A 24,795-nucleotide genomic window follows, 5' to 3' on the forward strand; every position below is an offset into this window, starting at 1 on the left:
TGAATAAAACTCCATTGTGTATATGTACCACATTTTCTTTATTCATCCATCTATTGATCAACACCTAGGTTGGTTCCATAATTTGGCTGTTGTGAATTGTGCTGCTATAAACATGGGTATGCATGTATCACTATAGTATGATGACTTTAATTCTTTAGGATAAATATGGAGGAATGGTATAGCTGGATCATATGGAGGTTTCATACCTAGACTTTTGAGGAACCTTTATACTAATTTCCATAATGGTTGTACTAATTATAGTCCATCCAACAGTATAAGAGTGTTCCCTTTTCAACATATCCTTTATTATTGTTTGTATTCTTTTTAAAATATTTTTTAGTTGTAGATGGACACAATACCTTCATTTTTATTTATTTGTTTTTATGTGGTGCTGAGGATCAAACCCAGTGCCTCACATGTGCTAGGTGAGTGAGTGCCACAGCCACATCCCTTATTGTTTGTATTCTTGAAGACTGTCATTCTGATTGGTCTGAGATAAAATCTCAGTGTAGTTATGTTTTTCATTTCCCTAATTGCTAATGATGTTGAACATTTTTTTTCCCATATATTTTTGGCCATTGTAAGAAGTGTCAATTTAGTTCATTGGCCATTTATTAATTGGGTTAGTTGGTTTTTTTGTTTGTTAAACTTGTTCTTTATGTTTTCTGGATGTTAATACTCAGAAAAATTTCTCCTATTCTGTAGGTTCTCTCTACACATTCTCAAGTGTTTCCTATGCTTGTAGAAGCTTTTTAACTTGATGCCATCTCATTTATTAACTCTTGGAATTATTTTCTGAGCTAGGGGTCCTATTGAGAAAGGGACTGGAAAATATTAAAAGACTGGTTATCTTGAATCAATTTTCAAGATTCTCTGTAATTTGTTAAGTTTCAAGGGATTTTTTTTTTTTTTTTCTAAATGTATAAGATACTTGAAACTTTTGGGAATATCAGTTTAGTCCTGTAACAATTTGTTCTTTAGCTTAAAGTCCAATGTATATTATTCTTACCTTATATGATTAGATCTTCATTTTCTGACTGTTTTTCTGTAGGTTGCAAATGCTGAAAGCGCAAATGCAATTGGTGTCTTAATATACATGGACCAGGCTACGTTTCCCGTTCTTAAGGCAGACCTTGCAGTCTTTGGACATGTGAGTTCTTATTTCTTAATTCAGTGAGTTTTTGAGTTCTCCTAATTGTTACTGGTTCCACCTACCTTAATAGAATTAAAACTATGCACTGGACATGGTGGAGTATGCCTGTAATACATGTGACTAGGGAGGCTAAGGCAGGAGGATCACAAGTTTAAAGCCAGTCTTTGCAACTTAGAGGTTGGGTATATGGCTCAGTGGTTAGATGCCCTTGGGTTTAATCCCTGGTTCCAAAAAAAAAAAGAAAAAAAAAAAACCAACTAAATAGAACTATGCCTCCTTTAATACTTCTGTAATAGAATTTTAATAGGAAGTAGGGAGATAAGTACTTTATCAGTAATGTCTTGAGCTGCCAGGGTGGGTGCATGCCTGGGGTTCAAGCAGAGGATGAAGCAGGAGAATTTTAAGTTCAAGGCCAGCCTGGGTAACTTGGTGAGACCTTGCCTCCAAAGGGTGTGTGTGTGTAGAGGGCGGGTGGATCTGGGGCTATAACTCAATGATAGAGTGCCCTGGGTTCAGTTCCAGTACCATAAAGAAAATAAGGTGTATATAGTGCCTTGAATTGAAATTGCTAAAAATATTTATTGCCAAAAATACTTCATCAGTAGTGCTTTGAATTGAGAATTTGGCCTATGCCATCTAAAAATAAGTGTTACATATTATGGAGCCACTTAGACTTTAGGTTGTTGAACTAGCTTGGGCTGTGTAGCCTCATACCAATCTGAATCTTCTAGATAACTTCTTAAGTGGCAGAGAGAACTAATTAACTCTTTCATTTCTGTTTACTAGGCTCATCTGGGAACAGGCGACCCTTATACACCTGGATTCCCATCTTTCAATCATACTCAGTTTCCTCCATCTCAATCATCAGGATTGCCTAATATACCTGTCCAAACAATTTCCAGAGACTGTGCAGAAAAGCTGTTAGCGTAAGTTATTATTTGAAAGCTGTCTTGTAAGATGAGGTTTTATAAGAGAAGACTGACTAATAAGCTTAAATTGATCTAATAAAACCTGAAAATAATTGTGTATAATTTTTCACATTTGGGAATTTGGGGAATACTTATTTAATAACTTGGTATAAATAAAATGAAAAAATTCTCTATAAAATGATATTGATAATAGATATTAGATTTATAAACTCAGGAATTCTTGTTCAGTTTGGTCAGTGAATTCATTGTGTGGTATTCTGGCATAACTTCTGCTTGAGTCCTTTTTATGGTAAAGCATATTGTTACCTATGGTAACTTATTAAATTATAGGAGAAAATATGTTAGAATTCATGTTGAGCTGCAGTAACACTGTAACATCCACTAGTATTTGGGTGATTTTCTTTGGTAGCACAGAATTATTCTGGTTTCCTGGTCTATGTTGAATGTCCTCAGTTCTCATAATAGTTTTCAAATGTTTTATGGTCATAATTAATTCTTTTGGATAATCCTCCCTAATACACAAGTACCTCTTAAAAGCAGAGTATAACCAGCTGTGGTAGCACTTGCCTGTAGTCCCAGTACTCAAGAGGCTGAGGCTGAGGCAGGATGTTCGCTTGAGCCCATAGACCAGCCTGGGCAACATAGTGAGACCCCCATCTCAAAACAAGAAATATTCCAGTCTGAAAGTACACATATCATTAATTTTTTTCTGCCTAATATTGTCATACAATAGATATCTAATTTTAGATCTTTATTCAAACTTTGAAAAAATTGAGTTATAGTAAGGGGTAATAATTGTTTTTTTGTGGGGCGGTTACTGGGGATTGAACTTGGGGGACACTCAACACAGAGCCACATCCCCAGCCCTTTTTTGTATTTTACAAAACCAAATCTTTACTTATTTCAGAGTGTTTTATTTTTCCTGTGGTGCTGAGGATTGAACCCAGTGACTCACATGTGCAGGCAAGCACTCTACCAAAAAAAGAACCCCAGTCCCCTTTTTTGTGTTTTATTTAGAGACAGGGTTTCACTAAGTTGCTTAGCACTGCCTCACTGTTGCTGAGGCTGGTTTGAACTCTATCCTGTACCACCCATGGGCGTAATGTTTTGATGCAGGTTTTTTTTTTTTTTTTTTTTTAAATGAAACATTAGGGAAAGATAACTAACTCCCAGCAACATAGGAATATTCTTTTGTAATAGATGAGAATATACGTTACCTTTGGTGGAGAAAGCTGGGAAATATGAGTTATATTAATGGACTTTTATGATCTTCGTTCTGAGTACATCTTGGCATGTATTTCAAATGTAAACTAGCTTTGTCTCAGGCAGATGAGAGTAAGGAGACATTTAAAAATATTGTTAAACTAGGAAATAACTCATGGTTTTCAAATAACTGCCTACTGATTAGAGTAAGAGGAAAATGGTTGACCACTAGGGATTAAATTTTTTATATTCTCTTTATGTGTCCTTTGAACCTAGAACCTGGACAGACTGTAGGACTGATTTTCCAATCCTTACAGAAATAACAATAACCCAGATCTTTGCCTGTTTTCTACTTCTAGAAAAATGGAAAAAGACTGTCCTTCTAGTTGGAGAACAGACTCTTCATGTAAGATGCAATTCCCAGAGAATATGAATGTGAAGCTATCTGTGAACAATGTGCTGAAGGAGATAAAAATTCTTAATATCTTTGGAGTTATTAAAGGCTTTGAAGAACCAGGTAAAGAAAGACCTTTGTTTTGTACTTTTTCCATTGATTTTTTTTTTTTTTTTTTAATTCTCCCCTTAGGCATGTGGCCAGAGAAGTAGGGAGTGCAGGAAGGCTAGCATGGGTTGGTTTTATGAAGTGCTAAATCTTATCTGTCCTCACCTGGACTGTGGTGTTATCAGCCTTATTGGGAGGTAACAAGACCCTAGTTTAAAACTGACCATCATTACTAGACTAGGGATAAGCACATTTTTAATCTCCGATGTTCTATGTCTATCTGTAGTTAGGCTCTTTTATACTTAATGCATACTCTACACTTTACTGGCATGCTTATTCTAGACTTAATTATTAGAAAACAGTTTTAAAGCTCATCATAGCTGGATGCTGTGGTGCACACCTGTAATCCCATCAGTTGGGATGCTGAGGCAGGAGGATCGCAACTTCAAAGCCAAACCCCAGCAACTTAGCAAGACCCTGTCTCTAAAATAAAAAAGGGCTGGATATGTGGTTCAATGATTAAGTGCCCCTAGGTTCAATCCTTGAAACAACAACAACAAAAAAGGTCAGGTGCAGTATTGCTTGCCTGTGATCCCATTTTCTCAGAAGACTTGAGTAAATTCAAGACTAGCCTTACAACTTAGAACAGGGTAGGGTATAAGCACCCCTGAGCACTATTTTTTATAATTTTTTAGTTGTAGATGGACACAACACATTTATTTATTTTTGTAGTGCTGGGGATTGAACCCAGGACCTTATGCATGCAAGGCAAGCTCTCTACCAACTGAGCTGTGCCCAGTATTCAACCCCGTGCCTCACACATGCTAGGCAAGCAAAATGCTCTACCACTGAGCTACAACTCCAGCTCTCTGAGCGATATTTTTTTAAAAAAAGAATAAACTCAATTGTGTAAAAAAGTAATTTATTTTCTTTTTCTCCCCACCCCTCCAAGATCGCTATATTGTAATAGGGGCCCAGAGAGATTCCTGGGGTCCTGGCGCTGCAAAATCCAGTGTAGGAACAGCTCTTCTCTTGGAACTTGCCCGGACATTTTCAGATATGGTTTTAAAAGGTAAAGTACAAAGTTTGAGACCTTTGAACCTTTATGTACTATGTTTAGTTCTAGATATTATTATATGCTTTCTTCACTTTTGCCTATCTTCTTAGGATTCTCTTATGCTAATTTTTAAACATAAGGTAGATTATCTTTTCTTTTAGTTGCTTTTGACTTTGAAATGACTCTAATGAAGGGTCTTATTGAATCATCGGGGTTTTTTTAATATTTGTTTTTTAGTTGTAGATGGACACAATACCTTTATTTTTATGTGATGCTAAGGATCGAACCCAGGGTCTCTGATGTGCTAGGCAAGCACTCTACTCCTGAGCCACAATCCTAGCCCAAATCATCAGGTTTTTTGGATATTGGAAAAGTATTGAGCCTTGTTTTTTTTTTTTTCCTTCTCCAATTTGACATATCCAGAATGACATGCCAAATTTAATAGTGGCATATATGAAGGTGCTAAAGCCAAACAAAATGATAATAATATTCTGTTTATTTTCAAGCTTTTCTATGGTACTTGCCACTCTTCCAACCCACCTACACGCATAATGCAAACCCATATTATGCTTGAACCTTTCAGTTATATAGTAAATTGGTTAACTTTTATACAAAATACATTGATACAGAAAAGTAATTATCTTGCATAATTATTGGGATGGAGAGCAGTGTCATATGTAGTTCCAAAAGGAGCTGCCGTAAATGTGATTTCTCTAGAAACTTCCCATAACTTAAATTTCTGAGTTTTTGTTCTATTTCATAAGTATTGTTCACATGGGTGTGGTGGTGCATGCCTGTCTTCTCAGCTGCTTGGAAGACTGAGGTGAGAGGATTGCTTGAGCCCACAAGTGTGAAGTCAGCTTGGGCAATGTAGTGAATGAATGAACAAACAAAAACCCTTTAAATGACTTTGCTGCTAAGCAGATTGTTCTCAAAGAAGATGGATATCACAGGGCATGGTGACTCATGTCCATAATCCAAACCATTTAGAGACTGGCACCAAAGGATTGCAAATTCAAAGTTCTTGTTTTGAGGGCTGGGTATGCAGCTCAATGGTAGAGAGTGCCCCTGGATTCAACCCCTAGTACTCCCCACCTACCAAAAAAAATATAGATTATAGAAGATGCACATCACACTTGCACTACGATTTCCAAATATTTTTTGATTCAGGAGTTAAGGTACTCCAAGAGCCAGATCATTGGTGCACTCTTGTAATCTCAGTGATTTGGGAAACTGAGGCAGGAAGAGCTCAAGTTCAAGGCCAGTCTCAGCAATTTAGTGAAGCCCTAAGCAACTCAACAAGATCCTGTCTCAAAATAAAAAGGGTTGGGAGTGTTAGGCTTATGCCTATAATCCCAACAGCTCTGGAGTTTGAGACAGGAGGATTGGGAGTTCAAAGCCAGCCTCAGCAATGGTGAGGTGCTAAGCAACCCAGACCCTGTCTCTAAATAAAATACAAAATAGGCCTGGGGATGTGGCTCAGTGGTCAAGTGCCCCTCCTGATAACCACCCCCCCCCCCAGCAACAACAACAAAAAAACAAAGGGACTCAACAAAAGGAGTAACTATTGTGTACTTGAAATTTTATTGGTAGAGATCTCATTCTACCCTTTGTAGATCACTTACAAATTTTATTCCTATTCCTTTAGCACTCTTTACCTGGGGTCTCAATAGGAAAATCAATATTTTAAAATCTTCTATTTTGAATTAGAAGCTTTATTATGTCAGTTACTTGCCTGTACCCCTTTCCCAATGTTAATCTAATTTTTTTGTTCTCTTTCAGGTGGGTTTAAACCCAGCAGAAGCATCATTTTTGCCAGTTGGAGTGCTGGAGACTTTGGAGCGGTTGGTGCCACTGAATGGCTTGAGGTATTCTTTACATATCATTTGTACTCAGAACAGCCATCTGAACTTGTATTGACTTTTGCTGTCCTGTAGAAATTGCTCTTTTAGGTTTATTTATACCATTTTAGAATCCAGATGTAAAAATGAATCCCTAATAAGAGCTAATGTAATAGATAGATTAATACTTATTAACTCAAATATATATTAATTCATACTCATTAATATTTTCTTTTTTAGGGATACCTTTCTTCTTTGCATTTAAAGGCTTTTACTTATATTAATCTGGATAAAGTTGTTCTTGGTAAGTATCCTTTTCACTAGTAATTTTATGAATTCAGGTAAACTCTGAAACAACATAAGAAAAGTTCATAAAGGATAAAGGAGGGGGCTGGGGATGTGGCTCAGGCGGTAGCACATTCGCCTGGCATGCGTGTGGCCCGGGTTCGATCCTCAGCACCACATACAAACAAAGATGTTGTGTCCCCGAAAACTAGAAAATAAATTTTTTTTTAAAAAAAAACCCTCTCTTTAAAAAAAAAAAAAAAAGGATAAGGGAGGCAGTTGTGAGAGATTATATATATATATATATATATATATATATATATATATATATATAAATAAATAAAATACTGGACATAATCAGCTCTAAATAATCCATGAGGTTACTGAATGGACACAGATTGACTTGTCTAGAGCAGTGGGTCTCAGTGTGGTCCCCTGATCAATTACATCAGGACTATTAGGAATGCACACTTCAAGGCCCCACCCTAGATCTTTTGAGTCAGAAACTGGAACATAAGTCAAACAAACTGTGTTTTAAGTTTTAGAACCACTAATCTGGTCCATATTTTAGACCAGAAAGAACTAACCCATACCATATAGAGCAGAACTTCTAATTCATATCCTGCTGGATTGTGGCAGCACTGATAGAAATACTAGATAATCGAAGAGTTTGCATGTTACTTAAAGTTTATATGTAGTTAATGAATGGACTAAAAATAGTAAAAAGTCTACTTTGGAAAGAAAAAGAAAGGTGATATAATTAAACTAAAATCTTTCTTATATCACTCATTATTTCTGTGTTTTACTTCTGTAGCAGAATGTATTGAGTATAGTACATTTACTTTAACTAGCAGGTGACTGCCAGGCCTAACTTGGGGGAATCAAAAAGATTTTTTAAAAAAATCAAAATACAGATTATAGGAGAGATTATGTGTGGGATATCTATGGGAAATCATTGTACCTCCTCTTAATTTTGCTATGAACCTGAAATTACTCTTTTAAAAAAAGTCTCAAAATCACAAAGGTATTGTAAAGTCAAGGACTAAGAGCCTGAGTTGAGTCAATTAAGAGTTCTCAGAGAAATGAATGACAGTAGAGGGGGTAGAGAGAGAAGAGGGGAGGGGAGGGGAGGGGGGATAGTAGAGGATAGGAAAGGCAGCAGAATACAACAGACACTAGTATGGCAATATGTAAATCAATGGATGTGTAACTGATGTGATTCTGCAATTTGTATACGGGGTAAAAATGGGAGTTCATAACCCACTTGAATCAAAGTGTGAAATATAATATATCAAGAACTATGTAATGTTTTGAACAACCAACAATAAAAAATTAAAAAAAAAAAAAAAGAGTTCTCAGAGTTGCTAAAGATCTTGGCTCCTCAACTACTTTTTTTTGTATACTTTGTTACTATTTGTTAAGCGCCACAGCTATAGGTAGGTTACTCTCTTCCGTTCTTATTTTTTTTTTAGTTGTAGAAATCTCAATGTGAAATGTACTTAATGGAAAAGGGGCAATGTTAAAATAATTTCTTTGCAGGTACCAGCAACTTCAAGGTTTCTGCCAGCCCTCTCTTATACAGGCTTATTGAGAAAACAATGCAAGACGTGAGTGTATAACTAATTACAAAAATGTATAACTTTTTTGTCATGTTTATATAAGATGAAAAATATTTAGGCCATTATCAGTAACCAATGGTAAAAATTTAGCATAAATTTTATAATAGCATTATTTAAGTCATGCTCTTGTTTTGTTAATCCCTAACCTGTTGAACTGCGTGAGGTGAGGAAGGTAACACACACACACACAGAGCTCCAATCTCTAATCTTCTTTGGAATATGTAACAAAATGCCAAGAGACCTTGAATTGTATTGTAGATGCCCACAGGACAGTGTGTATAAGTTGGAATGCTAAGGAAGGCTTAAATGGACTTAAATAAGTCCAGATGAAATATTCATTGAATAAAGACAAATGACTATAATTTTGAATGAGGGAGGAACACATGTTAAAGAGAATATTTGCTTAATGGATTTAGAGGATATATACTAGAGTTGGGAGAAAACAAAGGTAAGATACTGGATGTTGGCCTTGATCCTGTTGGAATCTAGAAATTACTATAGGGCCTCAAGGCAGTGATGTATTTGCTGGTTAGATTAGCAATATAAAAAATGGTACAAGGAGGGACTCGGGTTGTGGCTCAGAGGTAGAGTGCTCTAGCAACCTGGGTTCTATTCTCAGCACCACATAAAGCAAAATAAAGACATGGTGTCCACCTATAACTAACAAATACATTAAAAAAAAAAAAAGTGGTACAAGGAAGAAACCAGAAACAAGATAGGCATATCCAGAAGGCTAGATAAGAACATTTTAAATTGTGGTCAGGCCACCTGTAAAATGTCAATAAGGAAGACATTTTTTTTTTCTCATCATAAGTAATGGAATTGACATATAAATCTATAGGGTTAGCTTAAGAAATTTGAGCTGTTTTAACTGCTTTGAAGAAAATTTTTTTTCAATGTCAATGTAAATATATAAATTATGAATATAATTTAGTGACTAGCCTGAATAAGTTCAGAAAAGTTAAGTTCTAATGATAATTTCTTATTTTATAGGTGAAACATCCACTTACTGGACTATCTCTGTATCAGGACAGCAATTGGGTTAACAAAGCGTAAGTTGAAAAGTGAATGAACAAGCCAAAAGAAAAGCAGAATCACCCAGTAGCACCTACTGTGTTAGGTAGAACTCCAAACTTCTTAACCTTGCAGCCACCTTAGCTATCCTTAGGAATATTCTATTTAAGAATTTATTTCGAGGCTAGAGGTGTGGCTTGGCAGCAGTCTGTTTTTTAGGAACCTTTCTAAAGACATGTTCTCTTTTCCTTGGCAGTGAGCAACTTTCCTTTGATAATGCTGCTTTCCCTTTCCTTGCATATTCTGGAATTCCAGCAGTCTCTTTCTGTTTTTGTGAGGTGAGTCTGAAGAGTTCTAAAGCATTATATGTTAGATCTTGTATTAGCTTTGAGACCAACTTTCCTAGAATGCTCAGATTTTTCAGAAGTTGTAATTACTGCATATTCCCTTATTATCAGTTTTAAAATGGACTTGTTGTCTCGGCTTAATGAACATTTGAGTTTATTACTAAAATTTCTTCAAAGAAGTATGAGTTTTACTAACAAGGCTTAGTTTCTTTAATGGTTGAGTAGCCAGGGACTAAATATTGAATAATGCAGTATGGATATTTGCATTAAGCAGAAAGTTCTGCCAAACAATACTGATTGATTTTATATATATATATATGATTGCACAGATATTGCACAAAGTTCTAGATCTTTGTCTAGCAATGCTCATGTCATAAGCAGGGATTTATGGGTAAAAGCAGAAAATTTAAACAGGTGTAATTGTCATTAGGCAGAACTTTTTTTTTTTTTTAATTTTAATATTTATTTTTTTAAGTTTTTCGGCAGACACAACATCTTTGTATGTGGTGCTGAGGATCGAACCTGGGCCACACGCATGCCAGGCGAGCACACTACCGCTTGAGCCACATCCCCAGCCCATAGGCAGAACTTTGAACTGAGCATATTGTACAGAAATAAGATTGGCTTGACACAAGAGCCAGTTAGAAGGCACTGAAGGCCAGGCAGAATAAATAGAATGATGGAGTTGTCTGTACTGAAGTAGCTAGAGTAGCATTAGCATTGTGGGGTCAGATGGGAGTTGTTGATTTGTCATCAAATTGTCAGTTCAGTAGAAGCCAGGTCCACAATTGAACTTTTTAATCATTGGGTGTTTTAGCTAGGACTAGGAGGGAAGAAAATATAAAGTTAGGGAGTGATAAAAGATGTGAATTTAGAGATATATGGTTGAAATTTTTTTGACCTTTTGCAAGAGCAGCAACGTAAATGGATTGAATTAGCTGGTCATAATGTCTACTGGATGTCATGTCTTATGGTTGAAGGACTTTATGATTCCTATTGATCTTAAGAAGATCTTTTAAAACTTCAAATGTAGTTTGAGATGACAAAGCCTAGAAGTTCTGGTTAGGAGGTACAGTCAGAAATGTACAGTCTGAAAGTAATGAATTAAAGTCAAAGGGATTATCGGTAAGAGTTTCACCGAGGACAATAGCAGGGAGTAGAGCGGAGGCATAAGAAATAGTTACTAAAGTTGTATAAGAAGCATCAAACATTTTGTTAGAAAGGTAATATGTATGAATGGACCAAGTGCTGCATGATTAGGAAGAAGGTAAATTTTAATCCAAGAATAACACTTTTTATAGTGCAATTCATGTATGCTTTTTCTCTTTCCCCATCAATATGGGCCAAGCTTCCCAAAGAGAACAAAGTATATAGCTTCAAGGAATTTGGTGTGAAATCTGTTCAGAGAATGTAATATGATAAAACATGAATTCTATAGGACCTGGATGGAAGAAATTAGTCATTATAGGAGAAGGATAGATTCAGAGGAAGTAGCAAGAATGTCATCTTCTTATAGAAGCAGATATGAGATAAAAGTGGGTGGGAATATATTAAAAATGAAGAATTGTGGGCTGGAGTTGTGGTTCAGCGGTAGAATGCTTGCCAGCATCACATAAAAATAAAGGCATTGTGTACAACTAAAAGAAGTATTTTTTTAAAAATGAAGAATTGCAGTAACTGTTACCTTGATGGTGGAGCTAGAATGTGAGGCCCCAACTCTTATAACCCCCGTGAGTACAGTAGCCTTCCTTTGTTTTCCAGAATGGGGATTATCCTTATTTGAATACTAATATGGATACCTATGATGTACTGATTAAAGAAGTCCCTCAGTTGGACAAAATGATGCGAACAGCTGCAGAAGTGGCTGGTCAGTTCATGATTAAACTTACCCATGACATTGAGTTGAACCTGGACTATGAGATGTACAACAACAAACTATTTTCATTTGTGAGAGATCTGAACAAGTACCGAGCAGATATAAAGGTAAACACTAATTAAAATTTATTTAAAAATAAATTTTATTAAAATTTAAGTTAATTTTTTAACTGATACCTAAAAGCATAAAATGTGTATTTATGGAGTACCATGTGAAGTTTTGATATACTGTATAATCTTTAAAATCAGGGTAAACATATCTTCTCAAACATTTTTTTCTGTTTAGGGCTGGGGATCTAGCTCAGTTGGTGGAGTGCTTGCCTTGCATGCACAAGGCCATGGGTTCAATCCCTTTTCAGAACTTTATACTTTTAATACCCACCGATGAGCTTTTACCCATCCCTCCCTCATTCCCTTCTCCCCAGACTGTGGTAACCACCATTCTACTCTCAACTTCTGTGAGATCCACTTTTTGATTATCCACATATGAATGAATGAGATCATGTAGTACCTTACCTCTCTGAGTCTAGCTTTTCACTTGACAAAATGATCTGTAGTTCTATCCATGTTGTCATAAACGACGGGATTTCATTCTTTTTTTTTTTTTAATGACTGAATGATATTCTATTGTCTATGTGTACCAGCCACATTTTCTTTGTTCATTCATTGGTTGATGGACACTTAGGTTGTTTCCATTCCTTGGCTATTATGAATGTGCTGCAATAAATATGGGAGTACAGGTATCTCTTTGACACCCTGATTTCATATCCTTTAGGAATATACTCAGGAGTGGATTTGCTGAATCATATGGTAGCTTTAGTTTTTAATTTTTTGAGGAACCTCTATTTTCCAATAATGGCTATACTAATTCACATTTCCACGAGACTAGGTTCTTATTGCTAAAGTATCCATCAGTTTGAAGTATGATATTCCTGGGGAGCTATATGATTGGCAACCAGAGAGAGAGAGAGAGAGAGAGAGTGTGTGTGTGTGTGTGTGTGTGTGTGTGTGTACTGGGAATTGAACACGAAGAGTGTTTTAAAGTAAATGGAGGTATAAGTTTGCTTTAGTATTCTACTCATTTGAAAAAGGAGGAAGCTTTGGGATATAAATTTAGGATAGAACACAGCACGTACTTCAGAATGTAGAGCTGTGTGGTGTTCTGTTGTGTCGGATCCCAGTCAACCTGTACATAGGTAAAACATGAAGATCTCAATTGTGAATATAGGTTGTATTCCTTTTGGACAATGCTCAAATGGAAAGAGCATACCAGTAGTTATTAATGTGGTGTCCAACTGGTTTTCTGGTATGAGGACCTGATTTAACAGGTTCGTAATTGAAGTAACTCACTGATAATTGAATTTTAATAATTATGGCTTTCTTGAAACTAATTGTAACTGTTCAGAAAATGGGACTCACCAGATAGAAATAATTAGATGTTGAAGTTCATTGAACCAACTTGTGGTTTTCCCCATAGGGAAATTAACTGGAAACAATGTAATACATAGGATTATAATTTTTCTTTAGTAAATTATGTTGAATTTCTCTTTTTTTTTTTGGCGAGGGTACTGGGGATTGAACCCAGAGGTGCTTGACCACTGAGCCACATTCCCAGCCCTTTTTTTTTTTTTAATTTTAATATTTATTTTTTAGTTCTTGGCAGACACAACATCTTTGTTCGTATGTGGTGCTGAGGATCAAACCTGGGCCACACACATGCCAGGCGAGCGCGCTACCGCTTGAGCCACATCCCCGGCCCATGTTGAATTTCTTAATGAGGATGGTTTTCTTATGAGATTAAGAATGGATAATTGTACTAGCTGCTGGGTTAAAAAAAATGAATGTATTACTGTGTTCATAGAGCCTCTGGTACAAGATGCTTCTAGTTTTGAGTCCCAAGTTTTCCTGTCAAGTCATTCCTTTTCTCTTCTGCTGGGCATGGTGGCATGCACTTGTAATCTTAGCTCAGCTTGGGAGGCTAAGCAGGAGGATTGCAGGTTCGAAGCCAGCCTTAGTAATTTAGTGAGGCCCTAAGCAACTTTTAACAAAGCCATGTCTCAAAAATAAATAAATAAATAAAACTACTCCTCAGTTGCCACATCTACATTATTAAAATGATAACGTAAAATCATACTGAGGAAACACAACTTCTAATAGTGAATTTAATGTCTTTCCTTGACAGGAGATGGGCCTGAGTCTACAATGGCTGTATTCTGCTCGTGGAGACTATTTCCGTGCTACTTCCAGACTGACAACAGATTTCCATAATGCTGAGAAAACAAACAGATTTGTCATGAGGGAAATCAATGACCGTATCATGAAAGTAAGTAAACTTCTTAGTAATAGTACACTCCTGTAATTCCAGGTACTTACTGGGGAAGCTGAGGATCACAATCCCAAGTTAAAAATGGCTGGGGATATAACTCAGTGGTAGAGCTTACCACTGGGTTAAATCCCTAGTATCAAAACAAAAAAGGAGGAACTAGATGTGTAATTTTTAAATTTTTAATTTATTTTTGGGACTAGTGATCAAATCCAGGGGTGCTCAACCACTGAGCTGCATTCCTAGCCATTTTTATTTTATTTTTTTTTTAATTGAAAATTGGCTGATGCCTTTTTTAAAATTTTTTTATTTTTTAGTTTTTTATGTGTTGCTGAGGATCGAACCCGGGTCCCGCCTGTGCTAGGCGAGCGCTCTACCACTGAGCCACAATCCCAGCCCCCCCACCCCCAGCCATTTTTAAAATTTTTGTTTTGAGACACTCTCACTCAGTTGCTGAGGTTGACCTCAAACTTTTTGATCCTCCTGCCTAGGCTTCCCATGTCACTGGGATTACAGGCATATGCCACGATGACCAATGAAGTGTGTAAAATTTTACTTGTTAAATTTACATTTGTAAAAAGTAGAGTAAATCTGGGAACCTAGAGTCCTTAGCTTATTTAGAATTGAAGGCAGATTTTAACTCTTAGCAAATCTAAAATCAACATATATAACCCAGCAATACAAGAAATATTTGGCTTTGAGGGTTTGTTTTTTTTTTTTTTTTTAAGACCTCTTTTTTGAGGGGTCATGGGTACCAGGGATTGAACCCAGAGGCACTCATCACTGACCGTATCCTCAGCCCTTTTTTATATTTTATTAGAGCAACTCCCTGAGTTGCTTAGGCCTCAGCCTCCCCAAGTGGCTGAATCACAGACATCATGTCCCGTCCCCTCTTTTTAGTACTTTATAAACACTTTGGGGGCTGCAGGTTTAGTTCAGTTGTAGAGTTAGAATGCTTAGCATGCACCAGGCTGTGAGTTTATCCCTAGGATCCGAAAAAACAGATCAATTGTTGCCTAAGTCAGACCGTAACTGTTTTATCCTAGTCTGCTTGGAAGGAACAGAGGATATCTGCTTGTACCCCAAAATCTCAATATAGTTAGTTCACTTTAACAGAGGAATGGACAGTTTGCTTCAGAATTTTAACTTTAGAAGGTTAGTGGCTTGGATTTCAAAGTTCTCAAAATCAGGACAGTCTAACATTTGAAGTGGGAGAACAATAGTTCTCAACAGTAGTGTTCTCTCTCTGCAGTCATAGCACTGTATAAGTTGCCCTGTTTTATTTTCATAGGTGGAGTATCACTTTCTTTCACCCTATGTATCTCCAAGAGATTCTCCTTTCCGGCACATCTTCTGGGGCTCTGGCTCTCATACGGTATCAGCTTTACTAGAGAACTTGAAATTACGTCAGAAAAATAATGGTGCTTTTAATGAAACTCTGTTTAGAAACCAGTTGGCTCTAACTACTTGGACTATTCAAGGAGTAGCAAATGCTCTATCTGGTGATGTTTGGAATATTGACAATGAGTTTTAAACATGATACCCTTAACTTACGTAAGAACATCAGGGTAGTTTGGTTTCTAGACTTGTGCTGGTTATGCTAAATTTTCAAGTAAGACTACAAAACCTAATGTTAAAATTCTACCCAGTCATCTCGATGCTACTAGATGTCTTTAGGTGGCAGCTTTTAATACAGGGTAGGAACCTGCATTTCAGGTTAAAGTGAGTAACCACCAAAAAAGTTCATGACAGAGTATTTTCTCTGATTATCTTTAGAATGTTAAGTGCTTTGTAAAGATAACTGCCTCTTTGCATTCTAATTAGGAAAATGTCAGAACCAGTTACATGAACTGTTGTTCTAAATCCCAAGGACAGGAGCTGACCTGAGCTGGTGTCTTTTCTTTATTCCCCCCCACCACCCCACCCCTCTGTACTGGGGGTTGAACCCAGCTGTGGTCCACTGAGGAACCTTTTTTTATTTTGCAACAGGATCTCAAAGTTGCCATGGCTGGCCTCAAATTTGCCATCCTCCTGCCTCAGCTTCCCAAGTTGCTGGGAGTATAGGCATGCACCACTGTACCCAGCTGAGCTGGTATCTTTTGAAGTGGAAGAAAGAAGGTAATTTCTAGTGAAGGCTGGAAATGGTATCTTGGTATGATCCTTCACTTTCATTTGATGCTAAGAGATACCAGATTATAGGATCATATTCTCCAAATGAGATATGCCCTTCCATAAGGATTTAGTTGGTTTCTGCATCCCTGAACAAAACAGTTGACTTTCAGAAGACTTGTTTTCCCACTAATGAAATCTGAAATAGGGATCCTTTAGTTGGATAGAATGAGGTTCAACTGTTTATTTCAGGAGTAAGGCCTTAATGTGTTAATATTGTTCAAGAAAAGAGAAGACCAGAAGCCAAAGACTTATAGTACATTTTCTTTTCATCTGACCTCTGCCCCCTGCCCCATAGCCTTTGTTTCCTTCTTTGTTATTTTTGTTTCTTCCAAAGTATTCTGAAAGAGAATCAGTTTTAGGCATTTAATTTCAGACTCAGTTTGTCAGACTTTTAAAAGAACACACTGCCAATTTTTTGGTCAAAGTGTTAATCTTTTGGGAAAGCTTTCTATCGTTTTGGCACTGAGATATTTATTGTTTATTTATCAGTGACAGAGTTCACTATAAATGGTGTTTTTTTTTTATAGAAGATAATTATCGGAAGCAGTGCCTTCCATAATTATGACAGTTATACTGTCGTTTTTTTTGAATAAAAGCAGCATCTGCTAATAAAACCCAACAGATACTGGAAGTTTTGCACTCATGGTCAATACTTGAGGGTGTTAGAAAATAGCAGCAAGCCAAATAAAATTATGATGCTAAGTATTGGAAAAAGATTAAATTTAATTAGGGGTTGCTAATCAAGACTTTTATTTAGCTTACCAGATAAAAATGATATTTCTGCTAAATGCAGTGAATTGTGACCAATTTATAAATAAATGTTATTTAAAGGCTGTGGTAGTATTCATAGATACAAAATTTTACAGCTCAATTTATGCAGGGTGTAATTTAAATTCCAATTTTGCAAAATTTCCAGTACCTTTATCACAAACCTAACTCACATTATCGGGAGCAGTGTCTTCCATAATGTATAAAGAACAAGGTAGTTTTTGCCTACCACAGTGTCTATATCGGAGACAGTGATCTCCATATGTTACACTAAGGGTGTACATAATTATCGGGAACAGTGTTTCCCATAATTTTCTTCATGCAATGACATCTTCAAAGCTTGAAGATAGTTAGTATCTAACATATATTCCCAATTCCCTATAACTCTTAGTTTAGTTGCAGAAACATTTTGTGGTCATTAAGCATTTGGTGGTAAATTGAACTGCTGTGAAATAAAATTATTACTTCAAGAACATTTTTTAATTTAATATGGGTGTTTTTTTATCTTTGTGGTTTCTCCAGGTCTTCTGTTTAGTGGGGTAGTAGCATACATTTATAATGTTTGCTGTTCACAAATGAATATAACTTTAGCCCCTGATTTGCATGTTATATCCTATAAACTTAATTCAAGCAAGTTTGAGTTCAGAATTGATCTTATGGCTTAAAGCTAGGGGATCATAGATTTGGGGTTGGGAGGAGTCAAGGGTGTGGTGAGGCAAAGCTTGCAAAAAGAATCTTTTTGATCATGTCTACATACCCATTAGTATGGTGGGTTATAAATTATCTAGATATGAACAAGTAAGTTTGAGATTGCATGAGTAAAAAGTCTATTTTCTAGTTAGCCATCATTATAAACCTGAAAATCAAATGTGTCATAAGATAGTTCAAAACTGTCACCTGAGAAAAAGTCCATAGGGTCTTTTAAGGTTCTTAAACTTAGTGTCACTTACCAAATTATGGTAGACCTAGATTATTTTACAGTTGAACTGTTTTGCTACTCACGGTATCTTTAATCTTCACAGTGTTTTATCTGGGACATTTAGTGTAGCTAAATGAAAGGTCATAGCTGGGATGCCTAGTTTGGGTATTGTGCATTAATACTTTAATGAAAGCTCAGTGACTTCAAGGCATAATATGGATAAAGGGCATACATTTTACCACAGTAAGTCTCTTCAAATAAACTAACCCTTTTCTATGATTAGGGTTAAGTTCTTTCTAAACAGGCCAGCAAATGGTAAGAGGTTCAACATCCCTGATTGAAATGTGTGTCTGACTAGTGACAATAGCAGCCTGATGGTCTTAGGGTTTTTTTTTTTTCCTGCTTAAATATATGTGCATTAGAAAGGTAAAGGGTAAATTGAGTGAGCTCTGTCATGATCCACTCACTATTCTAGAACTTGCATGACCTTTTCTGTGTTTGCTCTTTGAATGTTCTTGAAATTTTAGACGTGTCAGCCTACTGCTCAGCTTTGTAAACAAATGACATGCCCTTATATTATATACAAGTTGGTATATGCAACAATGTGGAGATTTATCTGATTTAATAAAATGCTTGAACACTGAACTGTCACTTTTTTTGTAAATATTTTTTTAGTTGTAAATATTGTTTTTATGTGGTGCTGAGGATCGAACCCAGTTTCTCATGCATGAGAGGTAAGTGCTCTACCACTTAGCTACAACATTTTTAAAAGTTTATTTACTTTTAAAGAACACTTTGTTTTGCAATAATATTGAGCAGAAAGTACAGAGTTTGCATATACCCCCTAGTCTTGGCCACTGGCACATCCTTCCCCACTAACATCTCACACTGGAGTGGTACATTTCTTAGAATTGATGAATCTACATAGACACATCATTATCACCCCAAGTCCACAATTTATATCAGGTTCTATCTCAGTGTTGGACATTCTGTAATTGCCTTCCTTGCCCTTAGAGTATCTTAAATCCCACAGCTTTTCTAGGCATCCAGTTACAAAAATCTAACCCAGGACCTTAGGAATGCTAGGCAATTGCTCTTCTATTTAAGTCCCCAGTCCTTTATTTCCTAGGCTGGCCTTTAACTTGAGATCCTTCTGCCTCAGCCTTCTGAGTACCTGGAATTAATAGGTGTGTGCCCCCAAGCCCAGCTTATTTTATAGGTTTTCTTTCTTTTTTTTTTTTTTTTTGGTATGAGCGATTGAACCCAGGGGCACCTCTGAGCCACATCCCAGCCCTTTTTATTTAGAGACAGGGTCTCAACTGAGTTGCTAAGGGCCTCACTGATTTGCTGAGCCTGCCTTTGACCTTGTGATCCTCCTGCCTCAGCCTCCTGAGTCTCTGGTATTACAGATGGGTGCTAGACTTATAAGTTTTAAAATCTGTTACAATAATAAACCTTGAGTCTTTTGTCCATGATGTTACTGGAGCTTTTTTTTTTTGAGGGGGGGGTTACTCTTGTTATTTATCTAGCTCTCTCTAGCTACATAGATGCAGAGAAAGAAAGAAAGGGCTAAAAGCTCTTGCCCTGGAGTGTGGCTCAGTGGTAGAGACCTAGCCTTACATTAAGCCCTCGATTTGATCCCCAACACCATGAAAACAAAACAAACCAAAAAACCGTCTTAACTGGTGTAGGACTGCATGTTTTGTATGAATATGAGAGATGTCTAAATGCCAGTGGTCTTTCATGGGTGACATTTGCATGTTCTTCAGACATTTCCTTGCTGGAAGCCCCTGACTATGGTGCCCTGATGTACGCATTGTCTTTCTCCCATGCTTCAAAAAGTTGGCCTTCTGGAACTCTTGCACAGGCATTATCCAAGACAACTAAATAAAGTGACTTTTTTTTTTAGTTTTCGGCGGACACAACATCTTTGTTTGTATGTGGTGCTGAGGATCGAACCCGGGCTGCATGCCAGCCGAGCGCGCTACCGCTTGAGCCACATCCCCGGCCTCAAGTGACTCCTTTGACAGGGTTCCTCCTAAGGCCATTTCCTTGGTTGTCCATTCCATTTCAGTTAGGTGTGAGGTCAAAGTTCCTGCATCCCCCAAGTTTAAGAGACATAGGCTAAAAATATTCAAACAATAAATATAAACCCAAATAATACTTACAAAAAATAGTACCAACCCTAGTTTTCAACTCCTGGCAGTTTTCTTTGGCATTTACTTACCTGTTTCATCATGTACTTAACAATGGCTATTTATTTTTCAGCTTTTAAATATAATCTGGTATATTCCTACTATAGAAAATGTGGCTTTAGCTATGATACCAACTGTTTATTCAGAAGCTATAAAACGAACTAACTATTGTTATTTCCTCTCTTTATTCAATTGAATTATTTATCTATTTTTTTATTTTTTGGTACCAGAGATTGAGCTCTGGGGTATTCAACTACTGAGCCACATCCCCAGCCCTATTTTGGTATTTTATTTAGAGACAGGGTCTCACTGAATTGCTTAGCACCTCACCTTGCTGAGGGAGGCTGGCTACGAACTCTTCCATTCCAATTTTGATTTGTGACTGTTTAGATGGACACAGTTATTGTCCTAGTTCCCACGTCTGTGGGTCTTATCTAGGTGGAATACATGTTAAAGATCTTGTATGTCTTTGAAAGACTATTCCATCAAACTTATTAATTATATATTGAATGTAATCTTTTGAAGTAATTGCTGTTTTTTTGTTTGTTTTTAAGATGTACATGGGAGAAGATGTACATGCTAGGTTGCTTAGGGCCTCACTAAGTTGCTGAGGCTGGCTTTGAACTTTGCCTAAGCTCCTGGGTGAGTGAGTGGGATTATAGGTATATACCACCATGCCCAGCTGGGGTCTGTTAATTAGAGTGAGACAATAAAGCTGTATATTCGGGGTGGCATTTGTCACCTGAAGGACCTTTCAGTATAGTGACTAGTGGGGACCCTGACATTTCACTATCATATTAGTATCTGTAGGTCTGTTCTTTAGGGAGGAATTTATGGAGGACACTTTACTTTAGGGAGTTAGAAGCCTGTTTCCTAGCATTCTGACTCCAGGAGAGAGCCTCTTGGGCATGATCATTCAGTCTGCAGACTATCATTCAATGCTTTGGATAGGGTGCTTCCTTCCCACCAAGGACTTCTCCATTTCTACCTCTTTGGATGGTAAGTCTTTTGTGTTTTGTAGACAAGGAAGACTTCAGATCTAAGAGTTCTTGATAAAAACTTTCCACCAATCCACATATCCTGCATTAGTCTGGTCTTCTTCCATTTGAGTTAACCTCTCTTTGTTCTCTAACAATATATGAACTTCAGTGTGGCTTCTGGTTTCTAGCAATCATGGTGTTATTTCCCCTCTGTGTAGGTTAAAAGTGTTCTGAGAGTTTTGAGCCCTAAAACAGCAGAGCTGATAAGTTGTGTTCCTATTTGTATTCCCACATCAAAGTAAATCCCATACAAATTAAAGATTCAAAATGTTAAAATGAAATTATAAACATTCCAGAAGAAAATATAGGAAGTGGGAAGGGCTTTCAAAGCAGGACAAAAAAAAAAAAAACAAAAAAACACCAAATCCAGTGGCTTGGGAGGCTGAGGTGGATTGTGAGTTCAAAGCCAGTCTCAGCAATAGCGAGGCACTAAGCAACTCAGTGAGACTATCTCTAAATAAAATACAAAACAGGGCTGGAGATGTGGCTCAGTGATTGGATGCAAGTGCCATCTGAGAAAAGGTTGATGAACTTCAGGCAAATTATAGCTACATGAAAAAAAATACCATAAGCCAAATCACAAGGTAATTGACAAACTGAAATACTCTCAAAGGGCTGGGGGTGTGGCTCAGTGACAGAATGCTTGCCTAGTATGCACAAGGTTTGATCCCCAGCTAACATCAAGATCATGGACAGCTCAGCTTGTGTTTGACACTCACATGTGTTACTAGAATTCAAGAAAACATTGTGTGCATGCTTGTCCCTGTATGTGTTAGAAATTAACAGGAAGCCTACTGGTCTTCCCCATTCTTGGGCCACCACTTTGTTCCAGCTTTCCTTCACATCCAGCTGGTCCCCTAACTAACCTCTTAAGATACTGTTTCATCACCTTTAACCATGCAAATTAGAGACTGGGCCATGTACAATCTCTGAACCTTCAGGATTCAATAAAATATTTTGGTTTTTTCTAATCGCATTGGCATGCTGTGTATGTATTAGGGAATTGAGTCAGAAAGGGAGAGTAGGAGCCCTGGATTTGTATCTTGGGCCATAGGGATTCTAGTTCAAGTTTAGTCACTGCTCTCTCTCTCTCTTTTTTTTTTTCTTTCTTTCTTTTTCTTCTTTTTTTTTTTTTTTTTGGTACCAGGGATTGAACTCAGGAGCATTCAACCACTGAGCCACATCCCCAGCTCTATTTTGTATTTTATTGGTAGACAGGGTCTCACTGAATTGCTTAGTGCTTCACCATTGCTGAGGCTGGCTTTGAACTCACAATCTTCCTGTCTCAACCTCCCAAGCTGCTAGGATTACAGGTGTGTACCACCACACCCAGCATCAGTCACTGCTCTTAAATTGCTGGGTGTCCCTGAGTATCCTGCTATAGCTCTAAGAACCTGAATTTCTTCACTGCTACATTAAGGCCTGATGTTCACTAAGATCGTCCAACTATAATATAGAATCCCTCTCTCACTGAGAATATATGTTTCCTCCTTCAAACAGATTCAATCTGTCCTTTTAGGGTACCTTTATGATCCTTTCTTTGCATTCCAATAACACAAGAGCTACTGGTGAGACTGTGTGTGTGTGTGTGTGTGTGTGTATATATATATATACACACACACACACACAGTTTTTTGTTTTTTTTTTTTTGGATACTGGAGATTGAACCCAGGAACCCTTAACCACCAAGCCACATCCCAGCCCTTTTTAAAATTTTATTAGAGACAGGGTCTCACTGAGTTGCTTAGGGCCTCACTAAGTTGCTAAGACTGGATTTGAACTTAGGATCCTCCTGCCTTAGCCCCCTGAGCCACTGGGATTACAGGCACCCAGCTTGGTGAGACCATATTAATCTGTGTTTACCTTGCAGGCATTCTTCAGAAACTTGTGCAGGTATCCTATGTTTCTCCAGCCAGTGTTCCTCTTGGTCTAATCACCTAATTACCCTCTTTGAGGCTGTTGATACTGAGACATTTGGACAGCTAAAATTATGTTCTAGGAACTTGCCTTTTTATTAGGGATAAGCCCATTGCAGAAGTCAAATGGTCATGGGGTTGGGGATTTAGCTCAGAGGCAGAATGCTTGCCTAGCATGCACAGGGCCCTGAGTTCGGGCCTCAGCCCTGGGTGGGGGGAAAAAAGAAGTTAGATGGTCACATCCTCACTGATAAGGACTTATATCTGCTCTTACACCTGCTTCCCTGATTTCTGACATACTGATTGCCTTGTCTTCTGGAAAAAGATTTCCTTCTAACCCACAGTCCTATCTTGATCTCTATTTTTGGCTTAGCCTTCAGGACCAGTTTCCCCCTTTTTTTCCCCATGATGAATCAATCCCTGTGGGACTGCTGTTATTTTCAGAACACCAGGGGGCAATTAGGGAGCAATTATAATTCTTGAGTAAGGGAGTGACATGATGAAGTCGATGTTTTAGGAAGATTAATGGAGACTGAAATCAGCAAGGCCATCTAAAGAACGCTTATAGTAATAACACCATTGGAGGGTAAATATTATAGCATTATTTTGTCTAATCCTACAATCTCCCAGCGAAGGGATCACATCTGAGAAATAGGCTGCTGATGGAAGGATCTATTCCAGCTTATATATATGTCAATTCATGGTTAGGTGTCTGGCATTTCAAAGGTGCTTGATTACCATTTGAGTGAGAACTTGAATGCAAAGCTAGGACTTGGATTCAAGTGTGGTAGCTGAGAGGAGGTGAGGCAGAAGAATGGAAGCCTGAGTATTTGGGACTTGTGTTCAGTGCTGAAAGAGGAGATGGATGAAACAGGCTGCCAAGAACCTGAGTATGATTTCAGGGCAAACGAGAGAGCCAGGGAAATAGGGGAGAGATGGCTGGATTCGAGTTTGACTTCTGTTGCTATGTCCTTGGACTCGTGTGACCACATGGAACTATCTGGTAGTTAACTGAATGTTAGCATGCAGGAGGGCATGTATCAAATCTTGAGTATCTACCCACCAGTTTGTTTTGGTTACCAATCTTAACTCTAGGTGTCCACCAGAGGGCATCAGAACCCAGGACTCAGTGGTGCTTCATTTGAGAATAGCCCACAGTGACCTCAGGGTTTTGTAATCTCTTACTCTAGCTAGGCTTTCGTGGGAGTGGCTGGCAGCAAGCAGCTCCTCCTGATGCCCTAGTAAGGTTTTAGAAACTGAATTGCCTGGGGGCATGTGAGCTGGTCCCTTCAGCAGCTCCAGGGAGCTGTGACCTGGGCAATAGGGTGAAGGCACAGTTTGTTCTTGGTCCTAGGAGAACATGGCCACGGTTGGCAGATACCCCTCACCTAAGGATTCTTTGAGAAATCCCTCCTTTCACCTATACTAAGAGGTTAATGTCCCCTTCTTGACTCTGAAATCCTTTGCCTTTGTTAAATCACTTCCTGATCCCACAACTTACTTCCCTTGGCCTGAGCTCAGGCACCTTCTAGGTACCAAAGGTGTATTAGGAAACAGAGGGGCTGGGGACGTGGCTCAAGCGGCAGCGCGCTCCCCTGGCGTGCGTGCGGCCCAGGTTCGATCCTCAGCACCACATA

The 24,795-nt window shown here is 37.8% G+C and overlaps 1 protein-coding gene across 4 annotated transcripts in view; it reads left to right on the forward strand.

Annotated features, from left to right (window-relative positions):
* The window catches only part of Tfrc (transferrin receptor), a 32,251-nt gene extending 13,599 nt beyond the window's left edge, over positions 1 to 18,652 (forward strand). For all 4 annotated transcript variants that reach the window (XM_027935989.2, XM_071615219.1, XM_071615221.1 and 1 more), the window contains 12 exons: positions 1,052 to 1,150; positions 1,940 to 2,079; positions 3,645 to 3,802; positions 4,740 to 4,859; positions 6,627 to 6,712; positions 6,926 to 6,989; positions 8,510 to 8,577; positions 9,583 to 9,641; positions 9,860 to 9,941; positions 11,712 to 11,933; positions 14,008 to 14,148; positions 15,440 to 18,652. In XM_027935989.2, coding sequence (XP_027791790.2) covers positions 1,052 to 1,150; positions 1,940 to 2,079; positions 3,645 to 3,802; positions 4,740 to 4,859; positions 6,627 to 6,712; positions 6,926 to 6,989; positions 8,510 to 8,577; positions 9,583 to 9,641; positions 9,860 to 9,941; positions 11,712 to 11,933; positions 14,008 to 14,148; positions 15,440 to 15,682 — 1,482 coding nt within the window. In that variant the 3' untranslated portion in view covers positions 15,683 to 18,652. The remainder of the gene's footprint in view (positions 1 to 1,051; positions 1,151 to 1,939; positions 2,080 to 3,644; positions 3,803 to 4,739; positions 4,860 to 6,626; positions 6,713 to 6,925; positions 6,990 to 8,509; positions 8,578 to 9,582; positions 9,642 to 9,859; positions 9,942 to 11,711; positions 11,934 to 14,007; positions 14,149 to 15,439) is intronic.
* The last annotated feature ends 6,143 nt before the right edge of the window (positions 18,653 to 24,795 follow it).

The sequence above is a fragment of the Marmota flaviventris genome, chromosome 8 (assembly GCF_047511675.1).
Source record: "Marmota flaviventris isolate mMarFla1 chromosome 8, mMarFla1.hap1, whole genome shotgun sequence".
Classification (NCBI taxonomy): Eukaryota; Metazoa; Chordata; class Mammalia; order Rodentia; family Sciuridae; genus Marmota; species Marmota flaviventris.